A 22,299-nucleotide genomic window follows, 5' to 3' on the forward strand; every position below is an offset into this window, starting at 1 on the left:
AAGAAAAAAGGTGCATAAACTCGGTTTTGTTGGTTGATTGTGGATTTTGTCAAACTTTCTTCTTGATAAGACACAAAGACCATTTAGATGAATTAACTGAAATGGTGTTGTTTAACATGCTGTTCATCCATTGCATAGCTTTGTTCGCCTTGTGCGAAAAGCTATTTTACTTGCATTCCCGACAACTGAAGTGTAGATGTGGGGTTTATCAATAAAGAGTGTCAATATTTACTGTATAATATCCTTTTCTGGTAAAGTGGAATGTTTTTATCATGTTGTTAAGTACCCGAATGAGGCAACTTAACAAAGATGGAATAACTCAAAAAGATAATAGCAATAATGGACTTTGAATAAAAGTTGAACGAGAAACAAAGCACATTACTAGCAGTAGGTGAATCCTACGGCTACCCAAGAGCAATAACTCTCACCCAATAACTCAAAAAACCTCCCTCCTCTACTCTTCCTTCCCCCTATTTATAGCAATTTCGTTCCTACAGTATTAATCAATAGAATCATCCCAATTCGAATAGAACTCTTCAAATCTAATCCTAAAAAGTAACCTGAATGTAATATGACTCTTCAAATCTAATCCTAAAAAGTAACCTGAATGTAATATGAATCTTCAAATCTTCCACCCGATTTAGGGGATTTGCTTGCTACGCTTTCGCTTATAGACTCATGATACAAGGGGCTTATCACATGTCATCTTTGGCGGTACCATATTTTTCATCCCGAAGTACCTTCTCCCAAATTTGATGCAATGCTAGCCACAATTTATGACATCCTGGTTTATCTTTACTGAACTAGCTGAGTGAAGTTGCTGAAGTACAAACCTCATTCAATTTTTTAATTCTTCCTCTTGTTTTCTTCTGCAGCAACTCTTAACTTTGATACTTCTTGTGTGCAGGAAAGTTCAATTTGGGTAAACTATATGAAATGATAGGCTTCAACAAGGATATAATATCAAGAGGGAAATATTCTGAGCTCTCTGCTGCTGAACAACGCCCTTTCAGGTCGAGAGCCCTGTTGCATTGTCAGGAAAATAGATGCTTAAATTTTGTGGAAGAAGGGATAAAAAAGTGACATTGATGAGGGATTGGATTTTCCGTGCTCTGTATTGCCCCATACTGCTATATTCTTTATCCCTTTTTTTCTGGATGTTTAAGTCCCAGAAGCAGCCTCTTTGGAAGGGGGTTAAGACTGCATAGATTTGACAGTCCCCAGACCCTGCGAAACGCAGCAGCGTTGTGCACTGGTGGTGCTTTTAGGCTGTTCTGCAGGAACTTGTTCTTTTCTCAACTGTTGCTATGCTTTCTGCGTTGGTTTTCTTCACATGATATCCTGTTACATCTGAAACAAATTAAGCTTTCTTGCAGGCCAGATGAAGCTGAACTCTTTGCCAAGTCTGCGCAGAATGCATATATGCAATTTCGAGATAAGGCAGCTTTTTCAAGATCAATGACTGTATGTCAATATTTTTTGTCTAAATTCTGATGTTTCTTTCCTCAAATCTTTTCATGGAAATTCAAGTGCTGGAATTTTCAGGTAGATCAGATGGAGAAAGTTGCTCAAGGAAGGGTATGGGCTGGTAAGGATGCAGCTTCTCGAGGTTTGGTTGATGCCATTGGTGGCTTTTCTCGTGCCATTGCCATTGCAAAACACAGAGCCAACATACCGCAAGATAAACAGGTTGGTCTCTGGGAAATCCCATCTGTCTCCTCCCACCTCCCCTCCCACCAAAAAAAAAATAATAATAATCATAACAAATAAATAAAGGGCAAGTAAAGGATGTCTTTCATTGGATAAGATTAAGGGACTACAAGAGGGAGGAATATAAAATGAGTACCAGCAGTAAGCTCCTCTGCAAAAATCAACTCAAGCCTAGAAAATAAAGATGTATTCTCCCTTTATTATCACTTCAAATAGGCCACAGGCCCATGAATTTTACAGGAACAGCCATTAAACTTTAGATCAAACTCATCTATGTTTGTAATTCTTCGTATTCAACTCCAAGTAGTTGGAAAATGATTCACTGAGTGGGTGGCCTAAGTTCCTAGGATGCTAAAGCGAACTAGTAGCTGTCAAATTCAAACCTTGTGACTGGTCTGTCAGGTTGAGCGAGTATAGTTACACAAAAGTTCCTGTTGAAGTATATGCAAGTCTGGACTATTTTACTGTTCATGTTACTGTTCACGTGAACAGTAAAAATGTGAACAGTAAAAACTGCATAGTTTCTATTTCTAATGTAGGAGTCTTGCTACATAAGTTTTGAGAGTTTTTAGAAAGTATAGTTTCTATTTTCAGAATTTTCTATTTTAGGAGCTAGTGTTACTATTCATGTGAATAGTAATACAGTTTTTACTGTTCACGTGAACAGTAACATGAACAGTAAAATAGTCCAGACTTGCATATACTTCAACAGTTCCATTTCTAACAGAATTAAGATCCTAATATTCCACCTCCCATGGGATTGGAATTGCATTAACATGCAGAAGGATCACGTAGGCAAGGCTGGTAATCTGCCCTGGTACGATGTTAGTTTCCAATGCAAGAAACTAGTCTATTAGGTGGAGGGATTCAGAAGTATATGAAGCCTTGGACTTCCTGCTCCTAACCAATGTGTTATGGATCTTATCAGTATGAGTGGAACAGAATGAGCATTTTTGTTGTTGTTGTTTTTTTTTTTTTTTTTTGTGTGCCAGGGAGTGGGGGGAGGTACTGGGAGGGGCTGGGGGGTTATTGTTACTAGTTAAGATTCTCTATAAGCAAGAGGAAAGGGAAATCAATGCTTCAACTTTATCAGTGTAGCAGTAGGGAAACAAATAACCAGTCCCACAAAGCTTGAAGAGGAGAGAAGAAGAAAGAAAAAACCGATGTCAGGACGAGGGAAAAACACTAGACCACAATATATTAAGAAAGCACCTGTTGTGGTCCACCCTCAATACTTAAAAACATTAGTAGGTTTTAATTACGAGTCAAGAAATAGCCAAAGGAAAATAACTGAAGGCAACTTAACATAAAATACAACTGTATGATAACTCACACCATGATAATAGAGGGAGGGGAACTGCAGACATCCTCATGAGGGCTATGTAAATATTCATTCCTCCCTGGCAGGACACTCTCCTTATAGTGTGAAAAGCCAACCGAACAGAATTGAGTACTGCAGTGTTTGAAGTAATACTAGTATACTACTGTTTATCAAATACATATCTTAGCACCCCTGAAGTTGAAGCATATAAATTACCCATGCCCAGCTTGGATCTGCCCTTCCAGAAAGCAGGACAAGATAGAGGCTCAGTAAACATATCATCCCATTGATCTGTAGAAGGAACAAATGGAGTATCAAACAATATTCACATTAGTATTCCTCACGAAGTGATAATCAACATAATGTGGTTCTAGATTAGAAGGTACCCAGCTAAAAGCCAAAAATCAAGATCTGATATGGACTGGCAAGTTCAGCTAGGGTCAAATTAGGGTCAGGGTTTGATAGACAGTAGTAGGGTTGATGCTAGCATTAGGTTACGTAGATGTAGGGGAGCCTATCAGTTAAGGTTACATTAATTTTTAATGGTGCATAGTGCGCTGGAATCAAAACAGTAGCAAATTAGATTAGGTTTCCGGGTTTTTGAGAAGAAGATGATGACGAATCTGGGGTTTCTAATGGTCAGAAAGGGCCACTATGCATTGTTAAGGGAAAATATCAGATTGACAAGGGGGAAGGAAGGGTGATGAGATCCATAGTCTTGGGTGAAAGATCGAAGAAGAGAAGAAATTGGGTTTGGGATGTCAATCCCATATGCATGATTTGGGACCACAATTCTTTATGCATTCCTCAACAGCACCAGAACTAAAACTTATATCACTTACAGAAATCATCTTTAATTGATGGCAGATATATTATAGTTATAAACCGAAAATTCCTATTTGGACTCATAAGAAGACTCTTAATCACTTTAATTTACAATAAAGTAAATAAACTCAAAATAAAATTCTATCTAGATATGTGATGCGTCCAAAATCTGCTCAGCCCTTAGATCTCCTCGTGATGTCCTGCAAAACGAAAACGTCAGATGTGGCCCGACCGCTGGGGTCGGGAGTCCACCTCCGAAGGCTAAGTCAGTTGATGAACTTAATCACAAACGGCTCTGCTAGAAGCGCAGAGCTAAGGAATGGAGAATTGGGAAAGGTGATCTAGATAGCAGATCGCTGATAGTTTAGGTCTATCAGTATGTATCTGAGCCTGAGTCTCAGATAGTATTCTTTTCGATCCCCCCACCTTGTATGGTAGTGAGGTTTATATAGAGTGTACCTTCGAATCTCCTTCGTTGGATGCACTTGAGCCTTCTTCGCGTAGTCGTTGGATCTTAACAGTTAGATCCGTTGAGCAATAGACTTCTACTAGTTTGGACTAGTAGAGGACTCCTGAGATAACCTTTAGGTTATGTGATGATTATCCCTTCGATAATGATTATCCGCAGCCGTCAATTCGAGTCTGCCATCATTAGGGTGATTACCCTAGTCCATAAGTAGGATTAGGGCGCGCTTGCGCCGAATAAGCTTTCTTCTTCAAAGCAAGCCATCTTCCGGATCCGGTTCGCTCGGGAGCGAGTCGGTTCTCTCCGTCTTGACCGGGGTCGAGGGTCGGACCAGGTATGAACCCGGTCTGATCATAATCTCTCCGTATCACGAGCCCCCCAGACCAAGTGTTCGGTCGATCCCAAGGGCTTGGTTTTTAATTGGGTTCGTCGTCAGGTGATAATCTCTGCGTGCTTCATTAAATGTCATATCACATTTAATGCGGTGGTCACTTTTCCTCGAGCGTTGTGAGTGTAAGGCCACATATCTCCTTGCAGTTGATCTGTCGTGGCTCACGTCATCCAAGCGACGGTTTCCGAACGCCTATTTCGGATTCGTGAGTTCAAACTTTCAAAACGTCTTTCAATCTTGATCGCTGATTTTGAATCAATCTCGATCGTTCAGATTCCCGAACACTCGTGCGGGAGTTTTAAAAGCGGTTCGTTGTCTTCGTAGGTTTCATTCTTCCTGTCTGGAATTTGAACCTTTGTTGTCTTCTTCGCGCCTTCTTGCTCTTAAGCTTCCGCGTCACTGAATCAGTAAGTTTACTGGTCTTTTTCTTTTTGTAGTTTACTGAAACAAGTAATGGCGGACGATAGGGCTTCTCCGGTACCAGTGTTGGTAATAAGAAGTGAGGCTTTTGCTTCTCCTGCTCCCGAACAATCGGATAGTGATAACAAAACCCTAAGCTGTCCTCCGGCGCGAGTTCACCGAAGTTTCTCAAAAAGGTTTAGAAAGAAAAACCGAAACTTCTCCTGTCCTTCTCGAGTCTGGATCTTCCAAGATTGTCGAGTCTTCTAGGCAGCCTCAAACTTCCGGGTCCGATGGTGGACCTGGCTCTGTTCCCTCCATTTATAATAAGGAAACCCTTCTTTTAGCTGTCCAAGATTTTGATTTTCCTGCCTCTTATCAGGTTAGGGCTCCCCACCCTGATGAGAGGGTTGATTCATCCCTTTCGAGTGAATTTTCTCTGTATATAGATGCACCGGAAAGCGGGGTTCGCTTTCCCTTTTTTAATCCTTTGTTCTCCATGATTCTCGAATCATTGGGGCATTTGTCCCGGAATGCTCCTCCTCAATAGCTGCGGCGTCTCATCGTCGGCTTCTTGGGTTTGTGTTTTGAACTTGGCATTACGCCATCTCTTTCTCTCTTTGTACATTTTCATGTTCTTTCTATCTCCCATCCTCCCGGATGGGTTTTTCTGTCCAAACGCAATAAGGCTGAACTTGATTGGAGGGGCAGCATCCTTGTCAAAAGAACTTGCCCTTCTAACCACAAAAGATGGCGCGAACGATACTTTTTACGTCGAGCGCCTCCATCGGATCTTAACTTCCCAACCACCTGGAGGAGGTGTACTTCTTCTTCCGAGAATAACCGAGGCCTTCCCTTATCCAGAGAAGACGAGGCGGCCGTTAGGAAGATCAAATCCATTCCATGGTATCAAGAGATACATGGACTTGAAGTGGAGTATAACTCCATCCTTCAGTACTGGGGATTGGCTCATTGTGAGCTTCTAACCACCATCCTTTAATTTGACTGAAGTGATATGTCTTTAATTCGACTCTTGTCATTCTTCTTTGCGGTGCCTCCAAGAATGAACCACGAAAGCCTCGCGGGTGAAGGCCGCTAGGGCCGTTGTGACAGCCGAGCAACGATCGCCCAGAGCCTTGACCGTAGATCAAGAGGCTTCTATTCCCTCTCCCGACCCCTCTTATAGGGGTATCAGGAATATCAGGCCCGTGGCTGATGCTTCGGATAAAGGGAAGAAACCGATGGTGGAGAGGTCTAATGTCTCTTCCTCCGCCCGAACCAAGAGGAGGCATGACACAATTGATGCTCCCTCCAATAAAAAATCCAAAGCTTCAACGGATAGTGAGGAGGTCTTCACCCCCCAGTGGACCCTGAAGCTGACCGACAGGGTGACTCGGGACCTTGAGAAAGCTGCAGAATGGAGCTCCCTCAGTCTTGCTCCTTCTGATCGCTAGGAATTTGAAGCCCTGGATGACACCTCCCTTGTTAGTCAATCTACAAGGTACCGGTCTTCTTGCTCACTTATTTTTTCATAATTTCTTATGACTTCTTCTGATATTTTCCGCCTTCCCAGGAATGCTGTGTTGAGCTTTTATCAACACATGGAAGCATTGAGCCGGGTTGGTCGCACCAGCTCCTTGCTGCAAACTCCGTGAAGAGAATTTGGCCAAAGCCAATTCCGAAATAGACCGATTAGCGGACTGCAGCTGCCGTGGAGCTGCAGAAAAAGCATGAGGAAGAAGTGATCTCCCTCAAGGAGGCCCTCGAAGCTTCGAAGATTCGTGCCGCTGCTGCCGAGCGCGAGGCCAAGAAGCAAAAAGCAGCTGCCACGTTGTTTGGTGACAGGCTTGAATTCAAAAGTAGGGAGCTCAAAGAACATCTAAAGTTGGCGATCCTTAGTAAGCCCGAGCATATAAAGCCAGAGCTTCGGAAGGAGTGTGTTCGGAAATACCTGAACAGCGTACCTTTCTCCGAGCTGCTAGGTATCTACAACATTCAAGCTTATCGCTTGGGGCAGAACGACGTTTGGGAGCGAATTCTCGGATCAATCCCTGCCTTCGATACTGCTCCCTTTCGTGAGGTGTGCCACAAAGAGGTCTTTGGGAAAGTTGGTATGGATCTCCCGGACTGGGCTCAGGAAGAAGATGATCCTTTTCCAGCTGACCCTCAATATGAGGCATACCTAGCTGACGAGCCGGCACTTACAGAGGAGAAATCACAAGCCGAGTCTCAAGTTGCTGCTGTAGAGGACTCAGCCGATGCCATTCTTGAGGAAGGCTCTTCTCATGATCCTGAGAAAAGTCCTCCCGACCAGGGTCCCTCGGGCAACAATGAAGAAAAGGCTTAGAGAGTTATCTTTTTGTAAAGATTTACCCTCTATTTAAAATAGACATTTCTTTTTCATGTTGGCCTTTATATTTCCCCGTCTCCTGCCGAAATCTTGCCTTGAATATCAAAGTATTAATGATAAAACTCATCACTTAACTTTACATTCCTTGCTGAATAATAATCTTGTAGAAATATTGTGAAGATGCGTTTCGGGAAGATGCATTAATCTTCTCCACAACTTCATTTATTGCAAAGTCCGCACGTTTCCCTTCTGCGAAGTTCAAACGTTTTCTTGTTTTTGTATACCATTCACTGTTTCCAATGAATCGGAAATACATCCATTATTTTAATGGCGGTGCGACGATTGGAGGTATCTCTCGCATCGGTGCTCGTTTCCACATGTTTCCATGTGGCATTCCTCCGACCGTTGATCTTGCTTTCTGCGGATTTCGAAGCGTCATTTCGATCTAGGTCGTCGGTTGTCCTTAGCCTTCAACCGTCGTCTTAATACCTGAGGCTATTTAAAGCCTTCGTGGGTACTCTCCATCTATCCTGCCTTCTGCAAGTTAGATTTGCTAAAGTGTTAAAGCGACCTTTCGTCCTTCGGCCTGCTTCCGTATTCCTCGTACTCCAACAATAGCTCTATCAACTTCTGAACAAGTGAGTTTCTTGATTACTCATCTCTTTCCCCACTTCCCCCTTGAGTAAACTGCATAGTAGGTATACTTGGGGTTTAGTTATTTGGTTTTGTCGGAAGTGATAAAAAACTAGGGTTTTCCCTCTTGTTGTTGTCGTTTTATTTCTGTATTGATACGGCTTGTTTGTTTGCATAGTGGCTCCCAAGATCAACCCGAACTTTATCAGAGCAAAATCTTGCAAGAAAATCGTTCCGTCGGTGGTGGTTGGGGCCAGTGCGGTGGTTTCAGCTAGTGAATCCTCCAAGCGTAAGGCGACTGCTGACGGTGAATCTTCAAGTCAGATTCCCACAGTTTCTATTGATGCCGTCCCTGCGCCTCCTTTGCCCGAAGTGATCGCTCGTCTTTCCCAGGAAGATCTTGATCACTCCGTTGCCGATGGTGCTGCCGACGTCCCTGCTGGTGAGACTGTTGGTGCACCCCCGAAAGAGACTCTTCGGGCATCTGAGGCAACTATGTTGGCATCTGATGAAGGTGTGGTCCCAGCAGGTGCTACTCCTATTTCCCATTCTAATGCTTGTTTGGCATCCTCCTCCTCTCCTTCCGAGTTGGAGGATTTTGCCACTAGGAAGCGTCGTCGGTTGACAAGTGATGCAGCTTATCCTTCTCTTGGTGTAGCTCATCCTTCTCATCCATCGCTTGAATTAGTGTCAAACGAGTTTTGAGAGCGTTGGAATGGTGTCTTGCTGCTGCTCGAATGACTTCGAGAGCGCAGTTCTTTCCAAACTTCCAGATGAAGTCTTTACGAAGTCACTTGGTGATGTAAGTCTTTCTTCATTATCCTCTGATTCTGAAAAATTACTTTTCTGCTCCTCGTTAACTCGGAAGTTGTTTGCAGGAGTCTTGCTGGTAACTTCCATAATCAAGTGGAAGCAGTTACTAGGCTCAGTAGGTTGAGCAATGAAGTTTCTAGGCTTCGGGAAATCTCTCGAAGCTAAAGATGTTGAGATTGCTCGCCTTCGGAATCTAGCTTGGGAGGTGGCGGGGAGAAAAAATTCGATGATTGGTCGTCTTCGGTCGGACTTGGATGATGCCGGGGAGAAGGTCCGGCGATGGAGCGAACGGTTGGAAAGTCGGGAGCCAAAGGATCCGAAACGTTACACGAAAGGCAAGCTGTCGTTCCTTTGCCCAAATCCCTTCCAAGCGATGTTCGCAGAGCCTGCGTCTTCAAGTATTTACACAGTAAGCCTTTTGTTGATATGCTGAATGCTTATAACTTGCAGGCGTACCGGGATGGTGAGAACGAAGTATGGGAATCAATATTAAGGAAGGATCCTCATTTTGATACGACTCCCTACAAAGGTCTTGTTTGCCATCCTGAAGTATTTACCGACACGGGTATTCCTCCTCCCGACTGAACCAAGGATAAGATTGATCCTCCACCTTCCGATCCAGATATTATGCATTATCTGGAAGATTCTCCTGTTTATTCTCCCCTGGAAGAAGTCAATTATGACGAGCTTGTCCAGAATGCGAGTTTGGTCGAGGACCATTCTTCTCTTGGACAAGCTGGACAAAGAGTATGAAATTGCGGAGGATTTTATGCATACCGAAATATTTTTTGTAATCCTCACTTCTTCTTTTCTTTTCCTTGAATCCCCACCAATGGTTGACTCATATGTTTGTTCTAGCAAAGTCGCGTCGATCTTGTATAACTTCTTAACAGTCACCTATGATGACTTTCTTTTTTGACCGAAGATTGTATCCAGCTCTTGTAATTGTTTTGATACTGGCCTCTTTGGATCTTTTGAAGAAATAAGAAATTAACTTTATCTTGAACTTTGCTAGCCACTTGAATCGCTGTTGCATTAGGTCTTAATTGTTTGAAACAATGCCTTTACTTAAGGATTTCCGGAGAAATACAATAAGTCTGAGAAGGAACTCACTCGGGTTTTAAACCGATGCCTTTACTTAAGGATTTCCGGAGAAATACAATAAGTCTGAGAAAGAACTCACTCAGGTTTTAAACCGATGCCTTTACTTAAGGATAATTCAAAAATTCAATAAGTCTTGAAGGAACTTACTCGGGTTTCAAACCGACGCCTTGCAAAAGGAACTCACTCGGATTTTCATCTGATGCCTCGACTTAAGAAAGTCCGAAAAATTTCCATAAGTGTTGAAGGACCCACACGAATTTTCATCCAATGCCTTATAGTTGGATCTTGTTCTTGAATGTGGTGTATGATGCCCCCCAATCAAAAGATAGTTTGTTGAAAGCCAAAAATTGCATTGATTGTGTTGAAAATGATTACATCGCGAACAAAATTGAAATCATCCTCAAGGATAAAACTTTTTGAGATGCCTAGCATTCCACGAATGATCCAACTCTTTCTGGGTGTTGATGTTCTTTAGCCTGTAAGCTCCTGAACCGACCGGTTTCACAACCATATAAGGTCCTTCCCAGGAAGGGTCCAATTTTCTTTGGTGACGCGGGTCAGAAGCTAGGGTGTTTCTCAACACCAAATCTCCGGCTAAGTACCGACGATTCTTCACTCGAGTATTATAATGAGACGCTATCCTTCTTTGATAATGTTGAGTTTGTGCTATTGCCTTTGCCCGAACTTCGTCCAACAAATCAAGACTATCAAGCAGTCCTTGTTCATTTGCTTTTTCCTCGAACTCACGATCCCGTAATGTCCCCGCCATTATCTCCACTGGTGCCAATGCTTCGGATCCATATGCCAACCTGAATGGAGTTTCTCCTGTGGGTGTTCGAACCGTAGTTCTATAAGCCCACAGTACATTATGAAGTTCTTCGACCCAAGAAGCTTTGTCAGCTTCGAGTCTTCTCTTTATTCCTTCCAGTAGCGTTCGGTTAGTAACCTCTACCTGTCCATTGCTTTGGGGGTATGCCACTGAGGACATACGATGCTCGATCATATATGTTCCACAGAATTGCTCAAATTGTGGACAGTCGAACTGAGTACCATGGTCAAGTGACAATAATCTTTGGAATCCCAAAGCGATATATGATTGATTCAAGCACAAATTTCTCCACTTTTTTCTCAGTAATTGCCGCCGGTGCATCGGCTTCTACCCATTTTGTGAAGTAATCAATTGCTACTATCAGATATTCCCGTCCCCCTGATGCCTTGGTGAATTTGCCCATGATATCAATTCCCCACATCGCAAAGGGAATGGGATTTAGAATTGAAGTCATAGTTTCCGCCGGGCGCTTCGATACTGTAGCATGAACTTGACAGTTACCACATCGACGAACATATTCCATAGCAGCCTCTTGGACCTTAGACCAATATAACCCAAGTCTCAGAATTTTGTGAGCCAGGGCTCTTCCACCCATGTGAGCTCCACAAATTCCTTCATGAACCTCAGCCAAAGCTGATTTTGCTCCTTCGGGGTCTATACATCTCATAAGGGGTCTAGCATAAGATCTTTTGTATAGTCTCCCATTCTGTATGACAAATCTAGCTGATCGAATCTTGATCAACCTTGCCTCTACTGGATGCTCAGGTAATTTGTCATCCCTTAGATACTCGATTATCGGATCCACCCAAAGAACGTTTCGCTTCAATATAAGAAATTTCTTTCTCATGATAACTTAGAAAAGTTATCTCTTCAATGTAGACCGAAGGGTCTAGATTCTTTTCCTTGGCATTGGCTAGTCGGGATAGCTCATCCGCCACCGATTTCATTCCTCGAAATCGAGATATCTTCAAATTCGAAATTGGTTTTGAAATGCCTGCACTATCTCTTGATATTTCTGCAAGCGTGGTTCTTTAATACCATACTCCCCCTGGACATGGTTGACTATAAGTTGAGAGTCACTATAAATAGTAACATCTGCAATAGATAATGCTTTTGACAACCGAAGTCCTGCTATCAGAGCCTCATATTCTGCTTCGTTATTACTTGCTTCAAATGCGAATCTCAAAGCATATCGAATAATAAATCCTGCTGGACTTTTTAATAGAATTCCAGCTCCTGCTCCATCTTTATTACTCGAACCATCCACGTATACCTCCCAAGTGGTTGGTATAATGGGATCCTCAATGGTGGGCTCCACCGGTGCAGTAGTTTCTACTACAAAGTCGGCTAATGCCGAGCCTTGATTGCGGTTCCGGGCTTAAAGCTCACTTGGAACTCGCTAAGTTCAACCGACCAGGACACCATCCTTCCAGACAAATCAGGTTTGTTAAGAACTTTATTAAGAGGAAAAGTTGTAAATACCTCAATTGGATGAGCCTGAAAATATAGCCTTAGCTTCTTGGCGGCCATCATGAGAGCCAAAGCCACGCTTCTCAATCGTGAATATCTTGTCTCCGCATCTAGCAACACGTGGCTTACATAGTAAATCGGCCACTTGTTTTTTATCTTTTTCACGAACAAGTACTGCACTGACCGCCGAAAGGGACGTCGCTAGATATAGCTGTAATATTTCCCCCTTCTCCGGTCCGGGACAGGATCGGTGGTTGTCCAAGTGCATCTTTTAATTCCTCGAAAGCTTTCCGGCACTCTTGATCCACTTTGCTTCCTTACGCCCTTCGGTCTTTAAGTGCCTTGAAGAAAGGCAAACATTTTTCTCCGGACTTGGAGATGAATCGATTTAAAGCAAGACAACTCTCCTGTTAAACACTTGCACATCCCGAACAGTTTTGGGAGCCTTCATATCAATCAGAGCTTGTATTTTGGCAGGATTAGCCTCAATTCCCCTCTGTGATACCATGAAGCCCAAAAATTTGCCCGAGGAGACTCCAAAGGCACATTTTTCTGGGTTTAGCTTCATTTGATGTTTCCGCAGTACTGAGAATACCTCAGTCAAATCTGTTATATGATTTGCTTTTGTAAAGCTTTTCACTAGCATGTCGTCAACATAAGCTTCAACATTCTTTCCTATCAGCTCTTTGAAAATCTTGTTGACGGCCCTCTAATATGTTGCTCCTGCATTCTTCAGGCCAAAAGGCATGACCTTGTAATAATAGCCTTCACGATCAGTCATGAAAGCTGTATACTTCTCATCCTCCTTATTCATAAGGATCTGATTATACCTTGAGTAGGCATCCAAACTTAAAGTTTCATATCCTGCAGTCGCATCTATCAAGAGGTCAATCCGAGGCAACGGGTAGCAATCTTTTGGGCAAGCTTTGTTAAGATCTGTGTAGTCACGTACACATCCTCCACTTCCCATTCGCCTTTTTTACCATTACCACGTTGGCCAACCAAGTTGGGCACTCAATTGGTTCTATGAAACCAGAATTCTTAAGTTTTTCAACTTCGCTTCGAACGGCTTCATATTTTTCAATGGAAAAATCTCTTCTTTTTCGTATCACTTTGGTTTCGCCTTAGGGTCTATCCGAGTTTGTGCTCTGCAATGGCCCGATCGATTCGGGCATGTCCTCAGTGAGACCATGCAAATACATCTTTATTCTCTTGAAGAAAGAACTTCAACTCATCTTTAAATTCTTCCAATTGTTCGGACCCGATATAAGTAATCTTTTTCTCATCCTCGGTACACGACTGGATTTGTTCCAGCTTCTCCTTTGGTTCGGGTCTTTGCATCTCTGTCTCTTCCCGATCATCTCGAACTTCTATGGGGAGGGCGTTACCTTCCTCGGGCCCTCCTTGTCTTTTAAATAGGCAACATAACACTGTCGAGAGATCTTCTGGTCAGAGGAGACTTGACCAATTCCCATATCAGTCGGGTATTTTACCTTCAGGTGCTTTGTCGAAACAATAGCACCTATCTTGGATAAAGATGGTCGCCCGAGGATCATATTATAAGCTGGCAGTTCCCGAACCACCAAAAAATTGATTCGGACAGTTGTTTCCTTAGGAAAACTTCCAATGGATAAATCCAACTGGACCGATCCTTCCGCCACTGCAGATGACCCTGCAAAACCATATAGATGTGTGGATGAAGGTTTCATCAAGTCCTGATCTACCTTCAATTTTTGATACACTTCGTAGGAAATTAGGTCAGCTGCAAACCCTGTATCAATCAAAACTCTATGCACTTCCCGTCGTGCAATCTCTACCTTGATGACTATAGCATCATCATGAGGTAAACAAACATCTCTTTCGTCTTCCTCGCTAAAGGTGATAGAATCTTCACCATTCAGCTTCTTCCGCTTTTGCGTCTCTTCGGTTCCAACAAATTTGGATTTTGTTTTCAGACTCCGGAGTGATTCGGGCTCTGGTCCCCCGAAGATGGTAAGGATTGGTGACTGAGTAGCTTCAATCACCTCCTTGCCCTTCTTAGAGTTCGGGGCCTCCCTTGATCGTTCCGAACTAACCGAACGATCCCTTTTAGAAGCAGCCGCACGTGGCTCACGTGGCTCGTCCCTTCTTCTGCTAACGAAACTGGACAGATGTCCCTGAGATATTAATCTCTCAATATCCGCCTTCAGATGACGACAGTCATTAGTATAATGACCATAGTCTTTGTGGAATCGGCAATACTTTTCTCGATCTTGCTGCTCTCCGGGTTTCAAAAGAATTTTAGGCGGCCACTTTAAAATATTTTTTCTTTTGAGGATATTTAAAATATCAGCCCGAGGAGCATTCAATGGAGTGTACTCACTTTTACCGGGGGACCTTTGGCGCCAAGCCTGAGATTTTCCAACCCGATCACGGACATTTTTCTTTGGCTTCGCTTCGCTCGAGAGCCTTCGTTTCTTATTGGAGACTTTATTATCTCCTTGGCGCGCATCTAGAATCTCCATGACTTCAGCTGCTTCGGCATCTCTGTACCAACTCAGCATAAGTCGTAGGCATATCCTATAGTAATAACTCCAGGAGTTTCTGATTAGTGAGTCCTGTGAATAGAGCAGTTTTGGCTACTTGTTCATCCAAATTTTCTATCTCCATCGTCACTTTGTTGAATCTTTTCGTAAACTCTCCGATTGATTCGTTCTTTCCTTGTTTGACAATAAACAAGGTTTCTTCCGTTTTCTTAACTTCGTATTCCACTCGGAATCGCCCTATGAATTGGCGCGCAATTCGTCAAAGTTTACGATCCTTCCGAGGAGGAGGTTCGAAAACCACTTTGTGTCTTGCTCCGGTAAGTGATGAACCAAAAACCCCGCATAAAATTTCATCGAATTACCGAAAGCCGCCATGGTCTCGTTGGTAATAGCCGATGTGAGCTGTTAGATCTCCGGAGCCATCGAATGTTGAAAAGGTAGGCAAACGGAAGTTACGGGGAAACTGATATCCCGCAATTGGCTCGGCAAAGGGAGTCTTCCGAATGACTGAGTAAATATCCTCAGTTATTCTTCCCTTAGCCAACTGCCCTAATTTCTCATTGATGTTGGCCAATTCCTGACCAATCTGAGTCGGGTGATCTTCAACAATATGATCACGACCTCGATTAACACGATCATCCCGTGCTACTCGATCATCACGAACAGCCCGTCCTTCCCGAGCATTCCGCTCGTCGCGAACTGCTCGATCATCACGTACGGTTCTTCTGACAGTGGGTGAGTGAGTTCTTACCCCTGTATCCAACCTTGTGTTTGAATCAGTTGTACTCTCTTGCGGTCTGTCGAACCGATCGTCTCGCCTCGGTTGATCATCAATCCTCCTAAGTCCTCGGTCTCCTTCACGAAAATTCTGACCGATATTCCGGTCTTCAACCAATCTCTGGTCACGTGGCAATGCACGTCTCCCTGAATCGCGCTGAGCAGGCTCTTGTGGTAAAACCACTCGTCTGGTGAGCATGCGGAGTGCTTGGCTCACCTCCAAGAGTTGAATCTTTACCTAATACAATTGATCTTGGAGTGTATCAGGAGGAGGATTACGTCCTCCCTGGCCACCATCTACCTCGATAGGATTTTGGCTTTCCTGGGGAATATCTGGATTATTCACTCCAGGGATCTAAACACCGGAATTGCGTTGTGCAGTGGCTGCTGCGGCTGCTGATCTAGTCACCATGGCTTTTCAAGTTGATCTTCCCACAGACGGCGCCAATTGATGCGTCCAAAATCTGCTCAGCCCTTAGATCTCCTCGTGATGTCCTGCAAAACGAAAGCGTCAGATGTGGCCCGACCGCTGGGGTCGGGAGTCCACCTCCGAAGGCTAAGTCGATTGATGAACTTAATCACAAACGGCTCTGCTAGAAGCGCAGAGCTAAGGAATGAAGAACTGGGAAAGGTGATCTAGATAGCAGATCGCTGATAGTTTAGGTCTATCAGTATGTATCTGAGCCTGAGTCTCAGATAGTATTCTTTTCGATCCCCCCACCTTGTATGGTAGTGAGGTTTATATAGAGTGTACCTTCGAATCTCCTTCGTTGGATGCACTTGAGCCTTCTTCGGGTAGTCGTTGGATCTTAACAGTTAGATCCGTTGAGCAATAGACTTCTACTAGTTTGGACTAGTAGAGGACTCCTGAGATAACCTTTAGGTTATGTGATGATTATCCCTTCGATAATGATTATCCGCAGCCGTCAATTCGAGTCTGCCATCATTAGGGTGATTACCCTAGTCCATAAGTAGGATTAGGGCGCGCTTGCAGCCGAATAAGCTTTCTTCTTCAGCAAGCCATCTTCCGGATCCGGTTCGCTCGGGAGCGAGTCGGTTCTCTCTGTCTCGACCGGGGTCGAGGGTCGGACCAGGTATGAACCCGGTCTGATCATAATCTCTCCGTATCAATATGAATTATCCTAATCTAACACGAGTACTCAAAACTCCTAATCCCGCGCAGTGAGGGCTGCATTACACCAAAACGATTGGTAACATTCATAGGAACCATTGTAAACCGAGCAATCTCCAGTGGATGTTTTTCTGTTTATCAACTTCATTTTGTTGGTGTCATATTGTTAGCAGAAAAAAAAAGCAGATATTTCATGTTCAGTGTATTCCAGTGCATTATCACATCGAAAAAAGTTTAGTAAAAGCATCAAACTCAGTCTTTACTGTAAAAATCTTGAGAAAAACCAAAAAAAATTCTGCTCAACGAACATAACCATGCTTAACGAGTTAATCATCCATAGAATGCCAAAACAAGAATAGCCTAACCTATTCTTGGCACAAGGTTCTCAAATATCAAAATGCATTAAAAAAGGATTCTTAGATACTACAAGAAGGGAAAGATGACTAGTGATGCTTCTGGGTTCACATGCTACACACTCAAGGCAAGACACATGTTCAGAACTAAGTACCATATGTTGAAGTTCTGATGGCGGTAGATGCCCCAGAAAAGGTGCCACTGGATAGGGAAAAGACCACTGGTAGTAGTAGTAGACTAGTAGCAATAGTATATTTCTGTAGATGGTCCAACACAATTAAGATGATGGAGTCCACCCCGCTCAAGGCTGCCACCATTAGTCCTTGTTGTCTGAAGATCCTGAAATACACAATTAGAACAGCACAGTCATGGATGAAGTAAGTGAAAGTCAAAGTAAAACTGTACCATGATCAATTCACATGGATAGAAGATCCATCAGCAAGAATAATTGGGAAAGGATTGTAATCTTTGGACAAAGAAGAAAACAATTTTGACTTACTGGCCTTATGGGTAGAGTCAGCAGATCCAAATACCTATGGAGTGGAAGATGTAGTAATAAGAAAATGTTGATGTACTTAAGTGGGCAACAGTGACAGTGGATAAGAAAGTAGCATCGAATGACTTAAGGTTGTGATGTTCATTTATATGATTATGGTCATCTTGAGACAGAATCTGATGAAGAAGTTCCAGATGATGATGCAAGGGTGGTGCCACTGAAAGACACCCCAGTATTACCATTTGACGAAGGGGTATTAGCTGAATCGTGAGCTTGTTCTGGTTTACCAGTTTTAGCCCAACATGTCTCAACTTTATGATTGGATTCACCACAAAAAGGAATGTTGTTTGGAGGATCTATCAGTCTCATCTATAATACAATCACCTTTGCCATGATCATGATCTCTCCTATTAATACCTTGGCCACACTAGCAACAACAGAAAAAATTTCAACCCTGAATGTGGATGTTTTCAGAAATCAGTAACTTAAAGGAATCAGGTTCAGACCAAACCGAGGTTCTAGGAAGCTTTTCAGTAACAACAATAGAACCTTCCAACCCCGAATTTGGATGCTTTCAGAAATCAGCAACTCAAGGAATCGGGTTTACACCAAACTGAGGTTTAGGGGGCCTTTCAGGTAAGTCAATAACAATAGTGTCCATAAGTATCAGGAAGACGATTTTCTGATTGTAAATAATCTCACGTTCAAAGCTGTCCAAGAAACCCACAGAACCAAAGCATTGACATCCCCTTCAAGAAAACTGACTTCAAAATATCAAAAGCTTTTGAATAAGCCTCAGATTAGCTTCATAGTAAGCCCTAAAATGTTAGGAACATCTGCTGCTGGTTGGATGCAAAGGAGCAGATCTTGTTGCTGGCCCTGGGGGAGGGGAGGGGAGGGGATGTACATTACTTGATTCCTTTAGATGGAAAACTCCTGGAAGGCAGATGAAGGTAGTACATGCAAGGAGAACATAGTTCATCTTCATATGGTGTATCAGCGACAACCTTAGATAGCTTACATAATGGGGAAATCAAATAACTAAAAGCAATGAAACATAAAACACAACTCTGCCACTTAAAACACCACCATGATAAGGACTCTCTTATAGTGACCAAAGCTAACTAAAACAGAACAGAGTACTTCGGGTTCTGAAAGTAATCCCTCTGCTGCACCATTATCTGTAGATCAGACACATCAATGAGGACAAAAGAAGTGTGTGAACTGGGCCTCAGAAGCCACCACATACAGTGTCTTCAATGATTTTGGGTTTCGGCTTCTTTTTGAACTAACATCACGCTGAGAAACTGAAGTTTACCCATGATGTGTGTCTTCCATGTAAGTTGCAGACTTGGACTTTGAACCAGTTCGTCTGTGGGATTTCCCTTCTAAATCAAAAGCCACTTTAATCACCATTCAATTTTTAACATTTTCTGTCCAAATTTATTTGATGTCCCTTATGTCCTTAAAGATCTAGGTTCCACTTCGTAGTTGGTGCGCATTCATTGAGTACTCTCCCTGTCACCATAGCCCTCATTAATGATTACACTTGGGAACCTGAATCATTCAAATTCCATTAGCAGAACAAGGACGTCTGAGAACACACTACCTATCCTTGTAATTACATAACTTATGTTACGTTGTTATCTTTGCACATCATACCCTGTCTAAATGTATTTTGCGCATGTCTAGCAGTGTTGACCAGAAAAGGGAGAGATATTTCCATCCTATGTACCATTCAACATGTTTTGTGGTGCTCTGGAATCATATACATGAATTTTTCATGAACTGTTTCTGCCATCTTCACTTGAAAAAGAACCTGGAGTCCAGGTAGCTTTAACTTTTAAGCAAGATGGATGTTTAAAATTTTATTTCAAGTCTTATGGACCTTGAACGAATCAGTTTCTAATGTTATATGGCTTATTCATTTCCTCAACAATATAGGTTCCAATATTAAATGATTTAGTATGTCTGCACACGGGTTATTTAAAAGTTAGGCCTTGCTTCTTATTTCCTTCTTGTCTCTGTCTGTGCACCAGGTTACACTAGTTGAGTTGTCAAGACCCTCACCTTCTCTGCCAGAGATCTTGAGTGGAGTCGGGAATTCCATACTTGGCGTGGACAGGACTGTGAAAGAACTATTGCAAGGGTTGACATCTTCTGATGGAGTCCAGGCCAGAATGGATGGAATTATGTTCGAAAGATTAGAAAGAGATTCTTTTGCCAACCCCAACCCCATATTTGGGTTGATAAAGGACTACCTGGGTTCTCTTTGATTTCTTGAAACGGCCTGAGTTTCACATCATCTATTTTTTCCCCGCATGGTTACAGTAAATCAAGGGTTCCCAAGGTATCATGAGACTTCCAGGATTCAAGAACGAAACAGGTGATTCTTCCAACCGCATTCAATGAGACCTGTTCATTTTATTTTATTTCACATGCAAATCCATATTTTGGATGAGTAGTAAAGAGATAAACTTGTTTTTTTTTTTTTGGGGTGGGGGGTTTCAAAAATAAACACACTTGTATTGAGATGTATACAAACAGTTGAACATTATGTTATATACTTGTAAATAGAGTTCGAACAGACAATTTCCAAATGCTGTTGAATGTACATATTTGCAGTACGTTTTGTTCTCTTTAACTCACAGGAGCGTGTGATGGACGGGGAATCCAAAAATGCAGATTTTAAAGGGAAAAGAGCACTTGAAGATATCTGCAACCCACGAAAAAACAACTGCACCATCAACTCGTAGGAAGAGGAGATCTCTGGTAGGCCAAATGATGCAATTCCATTGAGTGATTCCGATCATGTTTCTTAATCTGAGTATAACTTGGTTTCTTTACCGTGAAAATTTTATTTGGGAAAATCTAACGATAATATCGATTAAAACATTTTAGCCCAGAGCACATTCTAGCACAGATCTTTCTAACGATAAATTCCTAATTCCAGCAAAGCAGAAACAGAAATTAAAAAAAAAAAAAAAAAAATAAAAATAATTACAAGATCATGAAAAACCCACCAACAACAGAAACCCAGGAAACTTCATCCATATGCAAATCAAACTGGATTTACAATTAATTTTCTGTTCAGCAAACAACGAAACTCCCAAATTCCCTGCGGCTTCAATGTCAGATTCGTCTCCCCGGATGAGATTTCTTACCTGCGAACATGAGAAAACCATCTGTTACGAGAACTGAAAACCAAGTTATCCCTGAAATAATTGGAAAACCAATCATCCTGATCCGACTTGAAAGGCATATGCAGGAGATGCATATTCCTTTCAGGGATCGAAGGAGAACTATAGAGAATTTAACAAACCCACCAACCAGAATCTGATAAATCATCAGACTCACTGCCTGCCTTCAAGTGGAAAACCAATAATTCTCTCCACAATTTCAATTCCATGATGATTAGGTTTCTCCTCAGGATCTCAAACATCAATTTGAGAAGTCATTACCTATTTTTCCTCAAGAGATATCCTTTACATTGATCAAAAAAGCAGCAGAACAGAGAACTGAAGCAATGAATGCGAAGATTCCCAAACCAATCGTCAATGAAATCCCTGCGACCACTAAATCCGCAAGAAACTGTACGGCAGCACCCATCATCTTCTTCGAACTGATCTGTTAATTCACAGCGGAAAAGCTAAGTTGTTTCACAGCAGAAAAGCTATGAGAGAAATAGATCTCACGATATTTTCATCATATAGGAAACTCAGAAACTAGAATGGCAAGACAAAACTAGAAACAAAAGAGCGATGGGAGCCTGATGGCCAGAGAGGGTTGAATCCTATAACTATATTTCTTACATGTCTCTCTTCCAGTTCGCCAAGTGCAGCAAGGGCTTCGACCCTGGGGAATCGGGTGACTCGTGACGAAATCAACTGATATTGATTCTGACTTCCACACATCTTAATTGCGGCAGCTTGAGTTGGAATCGGAAGAGCGATTCTGTAATCGATTCTTCTGTAATTTTAATGAATCGGACGGACTTCCATTTCCAGACCGATTCCACTTTCCCGCAATATAGTGCTTTTGGATCCGATTGGATGTGAGTGAGTTTTGGCACCAAAAATTTTCGATTTAAGTTGTACCATTTCCCCAACAAAAAAAAAAAAAAACCGAGAACTGAAGAGGAAAAAAGAAAAAATTCAACATCTACTGTGGTAGAATCTCATCTGAATGGGTCCGTCAGATCCAATTTTTGGAACTAGATTTAATGTCGGTTAGTTTCCATAAGTGATTGTATTCGTTTAAAGGATAAAAGACTAACATTTCCATGTAGAATGTCAAAATTCGAATCCCTGGGGTTGTAAGTTAGCTTAGATAAACTTCAAATACAAAAAAATAAAAATAAAAAAATAAAAATTGAGTGACTTCTTAAATTGTCTCTTTCATATCCTATTCTATCTTCTTGCCTCTGGCAATATTATTGTTATCTGTATCTTCAATCAAGGGTAAGCTAATGTTTATATCAACCAAAAAGAAAAAAGAAAAAGAAGAGGGTAAGCTAATGTGATATAAGACACTGGTTGAAAGCCCATAAAAAGCATGTGATAAAAGTACCAACTGTAGTTCCTAAGGACTGCCCAGTTATTTAATTCGAAAGTTTGTCAAATAAAATCTACAGAACAGAAATATTTTGACCCCCAAATAAACTGTTGGACACAATGAAGAAACTAGGAAGTCTAATATTCGGTT

The 22,299-nt window shown here is 42.2% G+C and overlaps 1 protein-coding gene and 1 long non-coding RNA gene across 2 annotated transcripts in view; one reads left to right on the forward strand and one right to left on the reverse strand.

Moving 5' to 3' along the window:
* The window catches only part of LOC149025701 (serine protease SPPA, chloroplastic-like), a 47,000-nt gene extending 26,892 nt beyond the window's left edge, over positions 1-20,108 (forward strand). Inside the window, exons 10-13 of the mRNA XM_089145901.1 lie at positions 908-1,013; positions 1,377-1,464; positions 1,546-1,689; positions 19,635-20,108. Of these exons, the coding sequence (XP_089002027.1) occupies positions 908-1,013; positions 1,377-1,464; positions 1,546-1,689; positions 19,635-19,871 (575 nt within the window). The 3' untranslated portion in view covers positions 19,872-20,108. The remainder of the gene's footprint in view (positions 1-907; positions 1,014-1,376; positions 1,465-1,545; positions 1,690-19,634) is intronic.
* Positions 20,109-20,253: 145 nt separating this feature from the next.
* LOC149025702 (uncharacterized) lies at positions 20,254-21,520 on the reverse strand. Its single transcript, XR_016171764.1, has 3 exons — positions 21,408-21,520; positions 21,057-21,222; positions 20,254-20,759 (listed from the first exon to the last, which is right to left on the reverse strand). It is a non-coding gene; the product is annotated as an uncharacterized LOC149025702 (long non-coding RNA).
* Between the last annotated feature and the right edge of the window lie 779 nt (positions 21,521-22,299).

This window comes from Hakea prostrata, chromosome 2 (assembly GCF_041222555.1).
Source record: "Hakea prostrata isolate BN-2017 chromosome 2, UWA_Hpros_2, whole genome shotgun sequence".
Lineage (NCBI taxonomy): Eukaryota > Viridiplantae > Streptophyta > Magnoliopsida > Proteales > Proteaceae > Hakea > Hakea prostrata.